The sequence below is a fragment of the Ascaphus truei genome, chromosome 5 (genome assembly GCF_040206685.1).
Source record: "Ascaphus truei isolate aAscTru1 chromosome 5, aAscTru1.hap1, whole genome shotgun sequence".
In the NCBI taxonomy this organism is placed as follows: domain Eukaryota; kingdom Metazoa; phylum Chordata; class Amphibia; order Anura; family Ascaphidae; genus Ascaphus; species Ascaphus truei.
Genome location: NC_134487.1, coordinates 279,303,021 through 279,321,599, shown reverse-complemented (window position 1 = coordinate 279,321,599; position 18,579 = coordinate 279,303,021). Strand labels below are relative to the sequence as shown.

At 42.3% G+C, this 18,579-nt stretch overlaps 1 protein-coding gene across 2 annotated transcripts in view; it reads right to left on the bottom strand.

Annotated features, from left to right (window-relative positions):
• The window catches only part of POLR3B (RNA polymerase III subunit B), a 103,353-nt gene that overhangs the window by 39,641 nt on the left and 45,133 nt on the right, over positions 1-18,579 (bottom strand). For both annotated transcript variants that reach the window (XM_075602231.1, XM_075602229.1), the window contains 6 exons: positions 17,270-17,404; positions 12,862-13,023; positions 11,970-12,170; positions 8,057-8,219; positions 7,148-7,301; positions 694-768 (listed from right to left, as the gene is read on the bottom strand). In XM_075602231.1, coding sequence (XP_075458346.1) covers positions 694-768; positions 7,148-7,301; positions 8,057-8,219; positions 11,970-12,170; positions 12,862-13,023; positions 17,270-17,404 — 890 coding nt within the window. The remainder of the gene's footprint in view (positions 1-693; positions 769-7,147; positions 7,302-8,056; positions 8,220-11,969; positions 12,171-12,861; positions 13,024-17,269; positions 17,405-18,579) is intronic.

Below are 18,579 nucleotides of genomic sequence, written 5' to 3'. Positions count from 1 at the left end.
CTACATTAAATGCCACATGCTCATAAATCCCTCAGCAGTCTAATTACAGCTTGAATTACACACCCGTCAAAGATGGCCATCTCTGTAATTTATTATTATTATTAAAAGGATCAAATAAAGGGCCCATTTCTCTTTAGCAGAACAGAAAAGGTACACGCTCACAAAAAGTGCAGCAGAATGAACAATATTTTATTTTACTAAAGGATACAAATGGGTGTGGAGCATTGGATCAGGAGTGGCCAACTCCAATCAAGGGCCGCCAACAGGTCAGGTTTTAAGGATATCCCTGCTTCAGCACAGGTGGCTTAGTCATTGACAGAGCCACTGATTGAGCCACCTGTGCTGAAGCAGGGATAGCCTTACAAACCCGACCTGTTGGTGGCCCTTGAGGACTGGAGTTGGCCAGCCCTGCATTAGATAATACCTTCATAACCCATTGGTGCACACCCAGAGAGGAAAAACTTTTGCAGTAAAATACGGCACACTAGTTTTCGTAAGAAAACTTTAAAACAAACGGGTGTATTTTTAACATTTCCCAATTCTTTCTGTAAAATACAGTATTGCTACTTTATTGCAATACATTATGAAATTATTGCAGGATTCAGGCCTACATTTCTCATCTTAAAAGAAGAGAACTCTGCTCTGGACCCTGGAAATACAATTGAGATATTTGACAATGACAGACACGGTTACCTGTATCCCTGACAAAGTTCTTCGATGTGCTTTTTGGTGACTGCAGGTCTTTGTTTTTTCACAATGATATAAGGCCTGTGGTAGATAGAAAGAAATATGTAACGTTAGGAAGAGTCTTTAGTGACGACAAATGTACAAACTCACTGTTAAACGGCTACATATAATGTGTGTGTATATGTCATTATATCCAACACACATCAACAGTGCTGGTTTTAAACGATAGCTCTGCTTTATCACAGGTTGTTCAGTCAAAATGATTTGGCCACCTGTGCCAATGAGAGAATATCCTTAAAACCTGGACTGGTAGCTGTCCTTGAGGACTGGATTGAGAAATAAGGAGATAGATGCAGTAAAAACAATGCTGCCTTATCAAGAGAAAGGAGTCAAAAGGACAACAAAAAAACTAAAAAGTCCTGTTAAAAGGGGAAATAATCAGCAGTAAGGAGCAGTGCACCAGCCAGCTTCACGTTACAAATATAAGAATACGATAATTTATGTCACATTGAATGCCGACTATGATTAAAATAGAAAAAGAATAATGCTGTATTTGTGACTGTGGGATATTCGTTTTTTTTTTTTATCTGGAAGGTCATTTCAATCATATATTAACTCGTGTTATAAGATTGTTGCTACAGGTCAATCAGCAGAACAAACGATTAGTTATCCCCATGTTTCTATTGAAATGATATAATACTTGTTAAAACACAAGTGTATTCTGCCAATGACAAGTATACACCCAAAATGAACTGAAGATTGTGAGTAATGAGAAGATTTAAGAGCTTTATTAGGGGAGAATTTTGGAATATAGTCCTTCCTCATTGATGGACCGTCTGAGATTTCTTCATAGATGTAGGCTGTTTATAAGATTTAAGAAGTCCTTTTGTCAGACGATACATCTGAGAGACTTCTAAAGTCCCGAACGTTTCTGTGAAAACTACACAAACAAAAAAGACTCTTATGGTTGGTTAATAATAATGATTTATCACAACAAGAACTAATTAGAAGGCTTAAAATCCAGGGCCAGACTCGAGATGGTCTATAATTTGCTGGCTGGGGGATTAGCGGTTTGCTTGGTATGGATATAGAGTCAGTGCCGGACCAAAGAATGGCCTTGCCAGGCCAAAGAGCGGCCAGGCCGGGCCAAAGGGCATTCAGGCTGGGATAAAGGGTGACCAGGCCTGGCCAAATGGTGACCAGGTCAAAGAGTGGCCTAGCCGGGCACTTGCCCAGAGTGCCAACCGCAAAGGGGCACCACGCACTGCCATCTTTAAATGTCCGAGTCCTGCGCAACCTCGTCAATGTCTAAGGACATTTAAGGATGGTGCGTCGGAGCGGCGCTCGCGGGACACGGAGTAGTGGCAGCAGCAAGGCACACTGACTACTCGTCGGCGTGGGACAGGGCAGGCAGGACCTGTCTCGTGCTGGCCGACTGCTCTCGTGAATGTCAACGTCCCTTGCTGCTGCTACGAGACCTGCGCCTGCCGCTCCCACTCGCCATCTTTAAATGTCCTTCGACATTGACGAGGCAGCACAGGACTCAGACATTTAAAGATGGTGCCGGGGTCAGAAGTCAATGCATTGCCATGCGGCGTCACCACGTGACGTCATCTAACGCTCACGAGGAGCGGCGACCCGCCTGGGTGGGCGTGTTACTCCCTCGGCCCGGCACCGTGTACAGTAATGCGACATTTGGAACAAGCAAAAGTTTTGCAAGTTGGACTCCGTAGTTGGTATTCATTCCATTTGCCACCAAGAAGTCAACAAAGCAGCCGCAGCGCACAAATATTGGATTGTTGATGTTCTTGGCAGCTGCTTCTTTGCCTGGAGAATGAAACTGTTTAAATGAATCTCAAGGGGCAGAAATGCTAAACACCAGTTATAGCGCATTGTGAAAGAGTACTGGGGTTTACAGACCCATTGCCAACAGAGAGAGAGACAAATAAACGCAGTCATATTGTTCAGGGCAGAACGATAGCCCGGCTTCTTTGTGTGTGTTGGCCAACAGCCTGTATCTGGTTTCTTTGATAAATGACAGTTCTATTTCGCTTGATGAACTTGCATCTCCCGTCACTTTCCAAGCTCGCCATTGGTTCACTGGATTTTTACATTTCATAAACAACCGCGTGAAGCTTTTCCCTACTGTTTTCTAAAAGGCAGCCACTTTCTGATCTGAATGCTATGTATATGAAATAGCATTTTATTCAAAATCAAATAAAAATATGCAGTTCGGTAGTATTAGATAAATACTTACAGCATTCCCCTCCTCTAACCCCCCCCCCACTCGTTATTCCCTTGTTAATGATTTTGTGTAATTATAATCAATTAGATTGCAAGCTCTTCAGAGCAGGGACTCCTCTTCCGAAATGTTACTTTTATGCCTGAAGCACTTATTCCCATGATCTGATATTTGTATTATTTGTTATTTATATGATTGTCACGTGTATTACTGCTGTGAAGCGCTATGTACACTAATGGCGCTATATAAATAAAGACATACATACATACATACATTAAGTTTCTTTGGGTTGTAACAGAAACTATTTAGGAAGCTACAACACTTTCTCGATTGAAATAGGCGGCCACATTGCGTTCCCTGGGAAGCGCAGAATCTCCGCCGATCTATCGGCAGCTTAGATAAATTGCATTGCCGTAAATGTAAGGAACGGCTGCATTTATTAAAACCCCCCCCAAAAAACGGACAAGAACAAATCGCACTACAGTTTACAAAATTGCAATGAAAGGTAAAGAAAGTAATAATAATAGCATGTTCTTGCGTAGCGCTGCTAGTTTTACGTAGCGCTTTACAGAGACATTTTGCAGACACAGGTCCCTGCCCTGTGGAGCTTACAATCTATGTTTTGTGGCGCCTGGGGCACAGGGAGATAAAGTGACTTGCCCAAGGTCACAAGGAGCCAACACCGGGCATGGAACCAGGTTCCCCTGCTTTACTCACTGAGCCGCTCCTTCTCCTAAGTACAGAGTACAAACAATGGGGATAAGCACAACAGATGAATGACAAGACAAAGTTTTCTCTCTCTCTCCTACATTGTTAACCCCGGAAAACACAACATGTCGCAGTATGTATGTATATATTTATTTATATAGCACTATCCATGCACATAGCGCTTCAGAGCAGTAATACATGTGAAATAATAAAACACATTAGAAATAAGCGGTTGAGGGGGGGGGGGACGTCCTGCCCTCTTCGTTAAAGAGGTGTGTTTTAAGAAACGTCCTAAAGGTGGGGAGAGAAGGAGGGGGGGGGGGGGAGGGAGAGAGAGCTAGTCGCATATTGAGGGGAAGGGCATTCCTGAGATTTGGGGCAGTTAAGTGGAGGTTTTTGGCGGGAGAGGGCTTTTAGATACAAAAGGGGTAGATAGAACACATCCTTAAACAGAACGCAAAAGTTTGGCAGGTGCATAGCGAGAAATTAGGGCTGAGATGTAAGGAAGGGCAGAACAGTGTATAGCCTTAAAAAAAAACAACAAAAAAGAAAACAGGATAATTTTGTAAGAAATACAGGATTTAATAGGAATCTAGGAGAGGAATTTCAGCAGGAGGGAAGCCGAGACAGTTTTAGAGGAGAGTAAAGTGATTCTAGCAGCAGAGTTTAGGATAGATTGTAAGGGATACAGGTGAGAGGCAGGAAGGCCGGACAGCATGAGGTTACAGTAATTTAGACGGGAGAGAACGAGGGCCTCATTGTAAGGGATACAGGTGAGAGGCAGGAAAGCCGGACAGTAGAAGGTTACAATAGTCGAGACAGGAGAGAATGAGGACTTGCGTTTGCGTTTCAGCAGTACAGACAGAGGAAAAGGGTGAATCTTTCCAATCTTATGGGGGGAAAAAATGACAGGTTTTAAGCTACATTGTGAATGTGAGAGGAGAATGAGAGAGAGGAGTCAAGTGTGACCCCTAGGCAGCGTGCTTGTGAAACTGGGCGTATGATAGTGCTGCCAACAGTAATGCAGAAAGGGGCAGTAGGGCCAGGCTTGGGAGAAAGTATGAGAGTCGTCTTTAACATGTTAAATTGGAGACGGCGGAGGGCCATCCAGGATTTAGTGGAGAGACATTCAGCGACTTTGTTCTGGGCAGCAGGTGTAAGGTCGGGGGTTGAAAAGTAAAATGTGTCATCAGCATAGAGGTGATATTAGAACATAAGAGATGTGATAAAGTCACCGAGCGAGAGTCTGTGTAAAGAGAGAAGAGGTCCCAGGACAGACCTGGGTACACCCACAGAGAGGTACACAGAGGAGAGGCGTTAGCAAACGAGACACAAAGTAATACAGGAGAGGTAAACTGAAATCCAGGATAGAGCTCTATTATCGATACGAAGAGTATGGAGAATGTGAAAAGGTGGGTGGTCCACAGTATCAAAGGCTGCAGAGAGGTCGAGTAATTTGAGCAGAGTGTAATGACCTTTGTCTTTGGTAGCATGGAGGTCATTCGTTACTTTGGCCAAGGCGGTTTCGGTGGAGTGAGTAGTGCGGAAGTCAGATTGTAGAGAATCTAGGAGAGAATAGGAGGTGAGAAAATGGAGCAAGCGAGAGAATGAGGCGTTCAAGGAATTTAGAGGCAAAAGGCAGGAGGGAGACAGGGCGATAATTAGAGAGACAGGTAGGGTCAAGCTTGTTGTTGTTTAGTGGCGGTATAACTGTTGCGTGTTTGAAGGAGGGGGGATAGGTAGCAGAGTAGAAGGGGGAGTTGAAAATGTGTGAGTGTAGGGATTAGAGTAGGAGCGAGAGGTTTTACGAGATGGGAGGGAATGGGGTCAAGAGGGCAAGTGGTAGAAGGAGAGGAGATCAACAGCGACACGCTCTCCGCTGTGACAGAGCAAAAAAAAGAGTAGAGGAACACAGGAGGGGAATCATGAAGAAGTGTACAATGTAAGGAGAATACAGAGGGGGTGTCTTTAAGAATGGAATCCACCTTTGTCATGAAAGTCAGCAAAGTCCTGAGGTGAAACGGAAGAGAAACAGGTAACATACGGTGGCTTGAGTAGAGTGTCAAATGCAGAGAAGATGTGACGTGGGTTAGACTTGCGAGTGTTGATTAGTGAACAAAAGTAGGTTTGCTTAGCCTGGAGCGGGCAGAGTTGAAACAGGATAGGGTACTTTTGTAGTGAAGGAAGTCTGCCAGAGTATGAGATTTCCATCAGAGGCGTTGTTCAGAGGAGCGAGTGCAGGAAGAGAGCATGCGTGTGTGGCAGTTTAGCCAGGATCTGGGGTTAGAAAGCCTAGAGCCGCAGAGAAAAGAGGGGCATGTAGATCAAGGGAGGAGGATAGAGAGGAAGATAGGGCAGAGTTGTAGTTCCAGTACAAGAAAGAATATTATAGTGTTTTCCATGTCATTCAATGTCAATATTTGCAGAGAAAATGCCAAATCACACCAAAAAGAATGTCCTGGTTCGAACAATTTTTTTTTTACAATAATACCTGCTTTCTTTTTAAAGCATGGGTGATACAACAGAACATGTTCAAATAGCTAGAAACAGGTCACATTTAATAGATGCCCCCCCACCCCCGTTTTAAAAAAAACATTTAAAACAGCAGAATAAACCAAACATATTCAATGCCACAAAATCCAATAGTGGGTGCCAGACACAAAAAATCCCCCAAAGAAAACCTAATTCAAACTACATTTATTTAGCCTGAAGGCCAACATCTCTTACTGATGGTGATGCAGGTTCTGTTGGAGTGAAACGTTGGTCCTCTTCAGTCACAATAAATGTAGTTTAATTACTGTATATTGTGATGTGCCCCGATTCATATCCCGCATCAAGTTTGTCCATGGATCTTCTCTCCTTAAGCACATACAGTACACTGTTGGCTAAGCTACTTTATCATTTGCTCCTGGGAATATTCAAAAAGAGACAAGCCTGTTTGCTAAAAAGTGATGGTAAACTGAAGTCCTAATGACTTCTCACCAATATCTGTAGGGACATAAAAACCCTTCTGTGCTAAAATGCTTTGGCACACGAGGCGTTACAGTCACCTCCTTGGTTACAAAGTCAAACGGCTGAATAAAAAAATAAAAATAAAGGTACACAGTAGAAAGATAATTTCTGTGGTCTGTAAAAACATCTTTGACAACAGGGACACGCGGCCCTTTGAGACTCACCTCCAAGAGGAAACACAAATACAAAAGATGGCATGCAAGATTTAAAAGTCAAGTGTCCTTGGAAGAAGCAGCAAGAGAAAGAAGCAATGATTAAAGGCACTTGTGCATGTAGCTGTTAAGTACAAGGAACTCAAACAACTAATACGCTCCCCTTAAAGAAAGGTGGCAATTTTATATTCCATTTAAAAAAAAAAAAATTTTTTACACATCAGTTCCGTTTTTCCAAAGATTTAATTAAATATTTTTACACACACACACACACACACACACACACACACACACACACACACACACACACACACACACACACACACACACGTTACGAAAGAATCACCTGCATAACCTCCCTCCGTCAGAGGATATGTAGACACATCTGTCTGTGAGATTTGTGGAAATGGAAACAAATTCATTGATGTAGCCGGCTCTTCGCATCAAACGGAAGGTGCTCACTAGTTTCTGATGATCTCGAACAACACCAAGAATGTTACCTTAATTAAAACAAAAAGCAAATCATTTGAGATACATACGTGTATGCATATACATACAAAGAACGGCTTTAAGGAGTTCCTCTATTGCTTTCTTCTGTAATCTTTGCTCAATTACAGAAGGGAAAAAAATTATTAAAAAAAAAAAAGAAGGAAGAAGAATGGGGGATTAGTTAAGAAAGCAGGAAAAATAGAAAGAAAAGAGAAGGACCGAAAACATTTGTGATTAAATACATTTTTTTCTTGAGCCGAGTCACCGCTTATTCAACATGTACGATAGAAAACAAATAGGTATTAGTGTCACCAAGCTGTGCTATTTTCCCTGTCAGCCAGCACTTCAACAGCAAGAGTGAAAGTGGCGAGGAAGTATTTCAAAATTAAAAACCATTTCCCCATTTGCCTTATCCATTTAGTAACCCGCTTTCTGCAAATCCTATTCCTTACCTCCCTCTCCTAAACTACCATGTATGAAATTATGTAGGTCTTAATTGGGATTCGTGATTAATTGTATTTGTGAGCTATTTCAATCACAGGCAGCAATATGCACTCACTCTAGGGCCAAGACGTAGTGCGGCGAAGGCGTTACAGGAAGGTAAGAATGATGCCGTAAAGACTGATCTTAATTGTGCTGTCCGAAGGATCAGCAAACTCCAAAACGCAATGCCGACAGACTTTCCACCAAACTGGAGCCGCCCCAATTCCTGCACAAGCAGACACAACACAGTATGTATGATTTATTGATGACGAAGGTAACTTACCATTTAGGAATACAAGGAAGACATTCGGATAGGAGAGCTCTTCACCGCAAAGGAAATTCACGTCTTCCACACCCAGATTACTAGCCAGTTTGATTATTGGTCCGTCTTCCATATCAGTAGTGATATGAGTCATCAGTGCTAAATTCTTAACCAGACCGCAGGCCTGAAACAAATTGGGACGTGCGTTACACGGGATTTCTTTCAACACGTGCTCAATCTGCTGCATCAGCAAATCAAATATAAAAAGGTTGCCTGTTTGAAATGTGGGACATTTTTTGCCCAAGTTGGCGAACCAAACAAAAAAAAGTTGCCTTTTTTCAACCTAAAATTGGCAAGCTTCGCTTTCACTCCTTTAAAACAAAAAAGGACCTAAAACAGTCTGACAAAGTTGAGACATTAGGGGGTCGTGTGACGTAACAACATTAGGATCTAAGAAGCCATTTTGATTGACTATTTTAGTCCGCCATCTTGTCTTGTCTTTGTAAGTTTTTATGTCATCTTTCTATGTGAAGAAATCTGTGTGAACGAACGTGTGAAACAGAGAATGGAATGTTTTCGCTCCTAGCTGATTTTATTGATCTTTCCTCATCCAATCGGCTCCAAATTAAAGTGTAAACAGGCCAGAAGTTATGAGAAGCCTTGTTAGCGCAGTCTAAGATAGGCTCAGATTCTTCCTGTGAACTTGTTTCTCATACTCATATGCCAGGTGGCAGAACAGAAACATCACATTTAACCCCATAATGATTTATAGCTTACGTACATTTATCCAGTATTGTTGTCTTATGTATTACAAAATGATGTAATATTTAGTGACGCGCAAGCCCCCCCATAAAGGGGTGGAGCTTTAGTTTTTAGGGTATAAATGTATCTCATACCGTATTATCTGGGAGAGAGCTTTTTGTTTTGACGTTGTGTGCACCTGAAATAAACTCATTTGATAACTGAATTTTTGTTGTAACATTTTTACAGCTTTAACAAGTCCGAAGAGACAAACGTCTTCAGATAAGATTTTAAGTAAATGTAAAAAAATAAAAAATAAATGTTAAATTGTCAAATATGTGAAGTCAACATATCGTCGTTGTACAGGTAAAACGCACCAAGTGCATTTTTTACCTTTCTTTCCTGAAAACAGGCTTAGCAAAGAAAAAAAAGTCTAAGGACTCATTGAAGACGCATAATCTTCAGAACGTGTCATATCAAAATACTTCTTTAAATACAGAATTTTTCCTGTAAAAAAACAAAAACATTTAAATCGCCTTTTCCTCGGTACTCACAGAATGTAGTTAATGACTTTTATCTCTACAAGGACGATATAATGGCACTGTACAATATCAAAGGGTCACTGCCAATAGGACATTTCTTCTTCTAAATACTCTAGAAACATAGAATTTGACGGCAGATGAGAACCACTTGGCCTACCTAGTCTGCCCATTTTCCCATCGGCTATAAAACTTTAGACCACATTACTCTTTCCTAAATCTGTATCAGTGTCTCCCCTGCTGAAATCCCTCTCCTGGCTTCCTATCAAATCCCGGATCACACACTCAATTCTCCTCCTCACTTTTAAAGCTTTACACTCTTCTGCCCCTTCTTACATCTCAGCCCTAATTTCTCGCTATACACCATCCCGATTCTTGCGTTCCGCTCAAGGATGTCTTCTCTATACCCCCTTTGTATCTAAAGCCCTCTCCCGCCTTCAACCTCTCACTGACTGCCCCGCACCTCTGGAATGCCCTTCCCCTCAATATCCGACTAGCGCCCTCTCTATCCACCTTTAAGACCCATCTTAAAAACACACCTCTTTAACAAAGCACACAAGTAGCTCCGTGGCCGATACTATACACCTCACGCTGACCATGGCCCCCTGCAGACGCACTTACCAAAACACCCTCCTACTGTCTCTGTACGTTCTTCCTACCTACCAATTAGATTGTAAGCTCTTCGGAGCAGGGACTCCTTTTCCTAAATGTCACTTTTATGTCTGAAAAACTTCTTCCCATTATGTGTTATTTGTTATTTATATGATTGTCACGTGTATTACTGCTGTGAAGTGCTATGTACATTAATGGCGCTATATACATATTCGATCCTTGTTTTTTTTCGGATTTAGACGTATGCCTATTCCAAGCATTTTTTAAGTTAGTTACTGTATTAACCCCTACCACCTGTTCAGAGGCTATTTAGCCCTGTTGCTATATAGCCTTGTTCAGAGTCTATTTGATGAATCCACTACCCTTTTCCATAAAGTCCAGCCTCATATTTCCTCTTTGCTTCGTAAATATCACAGTACAAATATACACAATGCTCAGGCGGTGGCAGAATGTTAATACAATTAAATGAATAAATCATTTCTTATACTCTTCTCTTCACAAGTCATTTGGGGGAGTACACGAAGGGCAAGAACTCCTCTCATAGGTGCAAAAATATCACAGGAAATCAGGTAACAATGTAGGCAGCATATGTGGGAAGGAAAAAAGAAAAATATATAGTGCAGCACAGTTTTAATGAACAAACAATACTAGAGCAAGGAGCTCCAGTTCACTCGCATGCTCCAGAATAAAAAAAATGGCAGTTTAACCACTCTGGGTTCAGGAACGACGCAGCTCGGCTCGGCTCTGCTCAGCTTTACTCGTGTCTCACTTCCGCACTCGGGTGGCGTCTGACGTCACGGACCTGCACTTTCAATCCTCCACTGGGTAAGGGAGGGATCGTCTGGCCCTGTAGTTAGTGTCAGTATCAGCGCGAGATTTTTTCAGCGGGGAGACGCAGGGAAGGGAACAGCTGAAGCAGCGGAGGATTGAAAGAGCAGGTCCGTGACGTCAGACGCCGCCCGAGTGCGGAAGTGAGACACGAGTAAAGCTGAGCAGAGCCGAGCAGAGCTGCGTCGTTCCTGAACCCAGAGTGGTGAAACTGCCATTTTTTTTTATTCTGGAGCATGCGGGTGAACTGGAGTTCCTTGCTCTAGTATTGTTTGTTCATTAAAACTGTGCTGCACTATATATTTTTCTTTTTTCCTTCCCACATATGCTGCCTACATTGTTACCTGATTTCCTGTGATATTTTCCCACCTGTGAGAGGAGTTCTTGCGCTTCGTGTACTCCTCCAGATGTTACCTTGAGGGATTGAGAAATCCCTCACACCAGCTGCATCTCCTCCTGGTGATATTTATTGTTTTTCTTATCTTTAATATTTTTAATATATTTTGGGGTTTGCGCTCACTTTCCTTGCACCACAAGTCATTTGGGGCCCTTTTTTTATTAATTACTAGCTGTTGTGCCCGGCTTCGCCCGGGGAATGTAATATAGAATACATGTCCCCTCCCCCCCCCCCCCACCGCTGGATGTAGTGCGGGGGTGAGATGTGTCTGTGTCTCTCCTCCCGCTGCCGGAACATCTCCCCGCGCTGCTGTGGCATGTCCCCTTGCTGCCGGCACATCTCCGTTCCCCCCCCGTTGGTACATCTCCCCACGCTGGCGGCACATTTTCCCGCCCTTCCCCCCCCCCCATTGGTACATCTCCCCCCCCCCCCCGCTAGTACATCTCCCCCCGGTAGCTGGCACATCTCCCCCCGCTAGCTGGCACACATCTCCCCCCCCCCACACACACACACAGCCCCGATCCAGGCAAGGACACGCCCCCTCCCTTAGTAGCCACGCCCCCCGCCCCTGCTCTAACAGATTTGCTGGACAGCCGAGGGAAACTTAGAATGTCCATAATTTGGGAGGTGAGTCACATTGGAAGCTCAAAATAGTTGCGTTGACCTACAAATCTGCAGCAGAATGTACAGTGAAAGTTTCATTGTGCTACGTGGCGCCGTTTCAGAGATTTCGATGCTTCGGACATACAAACAAACAGACGGAACCCAACTTAGAATAAGTATAGATAAGTGACCGTTAGTAAACCAACATTCTTACCTCTCCTTCAGGGGTATCAGAAGGACAAAGCATGCCCCACTGAGAAGGCTGCAAAGATCGGGGGCCGCTAACTTTCCTCGTCTTTTCAAACTGGGAAGAAATTCTGGTCATCATCCCTAAAGCAGATATATAGGACAACCGAGATAGCACCTGTGTCACACCTTGACGGTCCATTTTGAATCTTTTCAGTGACCAATTCCCCTAAAGAATAAATATGATAGATATACATACCCAATTAAAAAAAATACATAAACAAAATACCATAATTAGCTATTTCGGCAACATTGCCAAAGAAATACATTTATATCACACTAATCAAATTGATCATCACTGGACGGACACGGACACACTATACGTTACCGTCCGAGGACTGATAAAGTAGAGACAGCACACAGTAGGAAGATGACAAAAGGTTATATTAGCTTAAACAGCATCACAGATGACCAACGTTTCGACCTCACAGGGGGGTCTTTTTCAAGGGGATGTGAAAAAGACCCCCCTGTGGGGTCAGAACGTCGGTTATCTGTGATGCTGTTTAAGCTAATATAACCTTTTGTCATCTTCCTACTGTGTGCTGTCTCTACTTTATCAGTCCTCGGATGGTAACGTACAGTATATTATATCTATTTATTTTTAAGGGACAAGCACCAGGCCTTATTATCTTTACTAGGAGTGCTGATAGATATATATACACACACACATATACACACACACATATACACACACACATATACACACACACACACACACACATATACAGTATACACACACACACACATACGGTGGTTTCAACTTTGGGAGTGAAAGCTCGTGATAAATTTGATAGATCTAGTTTAAAAAAAACGCCATAACGCCTAACACTACAGAACATGTCACGCAGACCATCACTTACCGTGGATATAGCATTCACCATGCCGTTCGTGATCTGATCTTGTCGCATATGCTTCACTACGTCAAACTGAGCCGCTCTTTGCTTCGGTATGACCTGGTCGGAAATCTTTTTCATTTCAGAGTTGAATTTTTTAAACAAGTCTTCAAATAAGAGCGAGAGCAGCTGAAAGTACAGGAGCAAAACGGAATGCTTAGAGTTTTATTTTTTTCTTGGTTACACAAAACAGAGTTTATTTTAGGAGTCTGACGCGCGCCTGAAGTCTCCTTTGTCCTCTCGCCCAAACTATCAACTAGGCAAGAGAAATTATTTGCTATGAAAAAAGGACCTATTCTGCATAACTGCCTTGTTACGAATGTGTCAACAAAGTCAAAAGTACTGACATTTTTCATACTAATGCACGATTTGTACCATATATGGAGACCCAATATAACACACTCGCAATTCCAAAGTTGGTAATCTCCTAGAATAATAATTAAGTCAAACCAGAAAGAAAAAACAGGAGAAATATAGCATAGACATAAAACAATCTACATCTGTACAAATATATCCATTTTAAATGATCAAAATCAAAAAATCATACATCTAAAATACAAAATGTTATGTTAAACATTTTGCTAGTTTCCGAATTGCCAAGATATTTAATGAAAACAATGTCGATACAGATCAGGGGGGTGGCCAACTCCAGTCCTCGAGGGCCACCAACAGGTCAGGTTTGTGAGGATATCCCTGCTTCAGCACAGATGGCTTAGGGCTGTTCTATAGTGCGGGCGCGGCAGTTATAGATGGCTGAGGTTAGTCAGCCCTTCAATACAAGGGCCGCGCGCGGACGGCAGGGAGCGTGGAAGACCGGAAAAATATTTTGCGCCGCTACCGCCAATTAAATGTATGTGTGTGTGTGTGTGTGTGTGTGTGTGTGTGTGTGTTGGTGTGTGTGTTGGTGTGTGTGTTGGTGTGTGTGTTGGTGTGTGTGTATGGATAAGTGTATCAATGAGTGCACAAATATTTTTTTTTTTTATTCAACTTTTTTACCCTTTAAAAAAAATCTTATTTAAGCCATTATTTCACTCACACAATACACACACAATACACACACAATACACACACACACACACACACACACACACACACACACACACACACACACACACACACACACACACACACACACACACACTCCCGGCAACACTGAAACTCTATACACACGAAAAGCATGCGGCACATGCACGTTCGCACATGCACGCAAACTGTATAGAACGGCCCTTAGTCGTTGACCGAGCCACTGATTGAGCCACCTGTGCTGAAGCAGGGATATCCTTAAAACCTGATCTGTTGGTGGCCCTTGTGGACTGGAGTTGGCCATTCCTGGTCTGCATTTTGCAAATGAAATGCAGACACTTTGATGCCAAAAAAGACAAAAAATAAATCTACCGCTGTGAGACATCCCAATAACTTTCCACAATCCGGAAGGTTTTACATCAACATTAAAGCTACCATTAAAAGCCCTGTAACAGAATCAGAGTGATATTTGGGTACATGGAGAAGCTCAGTTATGGGATACGGTGTTTTTAGATTGTATTTTTTTTTTAGTGTGATAAATAAACTCTGATTTTATTATTGTGATATTTAGTTTTATTTTTCTATCTTTCTTGTTGCTTCTTTTATACAGTTTTTTCTATATTCAACCTATAAACAGGTTTCCCACCTTAAGACACACTTAAAGAAGCATGGATAATACTATACACGATACATAAAGCTTGGCCCCCTGCAGACGCACTTACCAGAACGCCCTCCTACTGTCTCTGTACGTTCTTCCTACCAACCAATTAGATTGTATGCTCCTCGCCGCCGGGACTTTATGTCTGAAGCACTTATTCCCATGATCTGTTATTTGTATTATTCGTTATTTATATGATTGTCTTGTGTGTTACTACTGTGAAGCGCTATGTACACTAATGGCTCTATATAAATAAAGACATACAAACATCATGATCTGTGACCATCACCTCTACTGTAACAGTGACTTTATAACAGCACAAGTTAATGTCTGTAGGTGGCCCTATGGAAATGAGCATGTTCTAATCATGGATAAATCTGTGAACAAGTAACAGATTCTCAGATAACAGGAGCAATAATTACTGCAAGTCCTGAACTCCCCCCAATTCAATGCACAAAATGTGAACACACTGGGGGTTTCTAAACACGGCTACTTTTCCTCACTTACAAACAGAGTTTTACGAGAGAATAAAAAAAGCGTTTCTATTTGTTAAACAAGCATTCCAAATTTGAAAGCACAATTCCCTTAGTAAATGAGGAATACATTCTCACACTTTCAAGAACAGTAGGAGCTAAAATATGCAATTCAATGGATCCTTCCTCGGAGGGCTGGTCTATTGATTATGAATAAAAATAGGGAACAGCACAGGACAGGTGCGGTCAACTCCAGCCACCAATAGGTCAGGTTTTAAGGATATCCCTGCTTCAGCACAGGTGGTTCAATCAGTGGCTCAGTCTTTGACTGAGCCACTGATTGAATCACCTGTGCTGAAGCAGGGATATCCTTAAAAGAGTTGGCCACCCCTGGCATAGGACAACACCTTTAACATCATTTGACATACAATATATCAGAGTTGGTTAGGTTCCTCCCCCCATTCCCCCCTTAAAAAGGTGCAACCAATGCACAGAGTAGACAAACTTAGTATTGTCCTAAAAAAATATGATGCATTGCAGAACTCTCCAGCACTGAAGGTGTTAAAAAGCAAAGGGAGCACAAAACAACTTGTTCGTGTTGGTCCAAGGCCTCGCAGTTTGCATAAGCAAGACAGGCATACTGACAGCTCATCAGCTGCTTTTCAATGTAAATGGCACGGGTAAAAAAAAAAACAACAAATACATCTGAATTTAAGCTGCAGCATTACAGTTTCACCAATTAACTTTGTGTCAGAGAATTCTAATTAGGCGCCTTTAGAGATTGTTATTTAGTCTTAAAGCCTTTGGAGTGCCAAATTCTCCTTTTCACACAAACTGGTTGCAAAATTAAAGACATTAGGAGGCCCTAAATACATTATCAGAGCAGCTGGGATTAGGCAATCTCTGAAGTCAAGGCGGTATTCTTTTGTCACAAGGTAAAAATCCTTTGCTTTCCAGGGTGCCAGAGTTTGGTGCCATTCCATATCTCGCCCATACAAAGCCAGCTGAATTAGACACACACACACACAAAAAAAAGCTGAAGACAAAGAAACAGGGTAATGCTCAGCAAATAATAAACACATTAGGAACAGAGAAACGGTAGGTGAAAAGATTAAGCCTGAAATCGGTAAGGTTTTGCTAACACCTCGACTGGTGGAAGGCCTACCAAATCTCTAGTGACACAAAGACTAAACCGCTCTGTGAAAAAATGTTTGGCTGATGGATCCACATCTGTTATCTAAAGCTCAGACCCATTGCATACTTCTCTTTCCCATGGGGTGTGAAATTAGCAGCAAATCACTTCATTTGTCTTTTCTTTCCCTTGCTGGTTTCCTGCACAATGCTCCTTATGTCTGTATTGTTTACAAAGCTATGTTTTCCAACCATGTGATCCCATTGTGAAAATTCATTTTTTTCCCGAGTAACACAAAATGCATTCCGCTGGTGTTTTCAACGGTGTTTCCTTATGTTAAACACTTTGCCCGTTGCAGAACTGCTAAGATATTTAATGAAAGCAATGTCAATCTAGATTATGCAAATAAAATGCAGACACTTAGATGCCAAGGAAATCTAGTTCTCAGCTTTTCAAAATATGGACCAAAAGGCCAAACTGGTGTGTGTGTGTGTGTGTGTGTGTGTGTGTGTGTGTGTGTGTGTGTGTGTGTGTGTGTGTGTGTGTGTGTGTGTGTGTGTGTGTGTGTGTGTGTGTGTGTGTGTGTGTGTGTGTGTGTACCTATCCGAGCAATCATGGCCAAGTAGTGCCCTCTGGTTCGGGAATTATTACTTTTCAATGCTACAATTTAAAAATGTTATATTAATAAAATAAAAATGACCAAAACAGCCCGTCCCCCGCCTTCTCTACTCCTGTTCACCTCTCTCCCACTCCCCTCCACAGCTTCCTCTGCCCACCCACCCGGATTACCTCCCTGTCCACCATCCAAGTTCATCTATTTGCTAACCATTCACTTCCCGCGGGCCACAACCCTACCCACCACCCCTCCCCCACCTTTGCTCATAATCTCACCCACCACCCCTCCCCACCTTTGCTCACAATTTCACCCACCACCCCTCCCCCACCTTTGGTCACAATCTCACCCACCAGTCACCTGACCTCCAAACCCTGTCGACCGGGTCCAATTCATTCATTTTCACCATTCATCCACCCGCCCACACAGATTATTTTTGCCCCCGAATGATCTTGTCAATGAAAGAAGTGACCTACTTGTCCTGCCAATTCCAAACGTTTGTTTCCGTAGTAATCCCGGTCATCTACTTTGTGTTCTCCTTGAGCCAATATTACTCTCCGTACCATTACCGCGGTGTAGATGCATTTCGCTCTGAAATTGAACTCTTTCACCTAAGAAATAATGCAAATTTGTGTAACCACTTACAAATACTGTGTAAAACAAAATAAAGGTAGAAGCGCATTTTGTTTTTTTTTGATTAGTTTCATGTACAATTAATTAAAAATCAGTGTTAGTAAAGTGACGCCCCCCAGCTGGTAGAAAACCAAAGAGAGGCCGGGATGAGAACCTTGTACCCAATTACGTGATGCACTCAATCAAGTGGGTAAAAAAAAAAATAAGACGTTACCATTATGTTATTTAGGACTAATAAGGAAACACTTAACTAGACCAGGATAAATCGAAATAAGATTTAAAAAAAGCCACATGCCGGACATAAGGTGGGAAGGTACTATGCCAGTTAAAATAATTTAGAAATAGTCACCGGGAACCCTTGATATTAGATGTAATACCCAAGTTACTACGGTAGGGAGCGTACTCCTCCATACCGCCATAGTCACCAGTAGGCCTAGGTGGTGACAGCAGCACGCACACGTTAGATAAGTGTCTCACTAGTATGATAGCAGCTCAACAGCACACGAATGTCCTCGAACCACTTAGCAAGCTTGATTTCTCTTGAATCAACTTTATCTGTTTAGGCTCTCAATATGAAACCTATAGACCAAGTAACTGTTTAAAAATGTGGTAGAAATGAAGTGCACCAGACAGTGAAAAAAAAAAAACCGTGTCTAGGCCGGTGGTCATGTGACCATTTTAGCCCAGCCAGGGTTGCCCTGGGATCAACAGAATGTGGACGAAGCCATCAGGTAGATTTTTATTTATTTTTAAAGCAGTGTTTTTTTTGTTTGTTTTTTTCTAAACTTTTTTTTTGGTTAAGGAACCCTATAATTATATTGTGAAAATTCTGAGGTACCCCGACCCTCTCTAATAGCGTGTCTGAGATCAGATGTACTGTAAATTCTTCTGTATTTGGTCCAATTGTCGAATGACCTGAAAATTGCAGGAAACCCTTTAGGGATGCCCGGGGAACCCAAGGGGTCCTAGGAACACGTTTTTAAAAACACTGAGTTAAAGACAGTTAGCGAGACCGCTAAGGGACAGTGAAGAGACAAGATGCGACAGAGCAAGAGTTGAAAACAAAGATAAAATGGAGTAAAGAGGAAATGATTATAAACTGATAAATAAAGTGTGCAGGAACCCCCGAGTGGAAGAGTGACAGGGAGAAAGT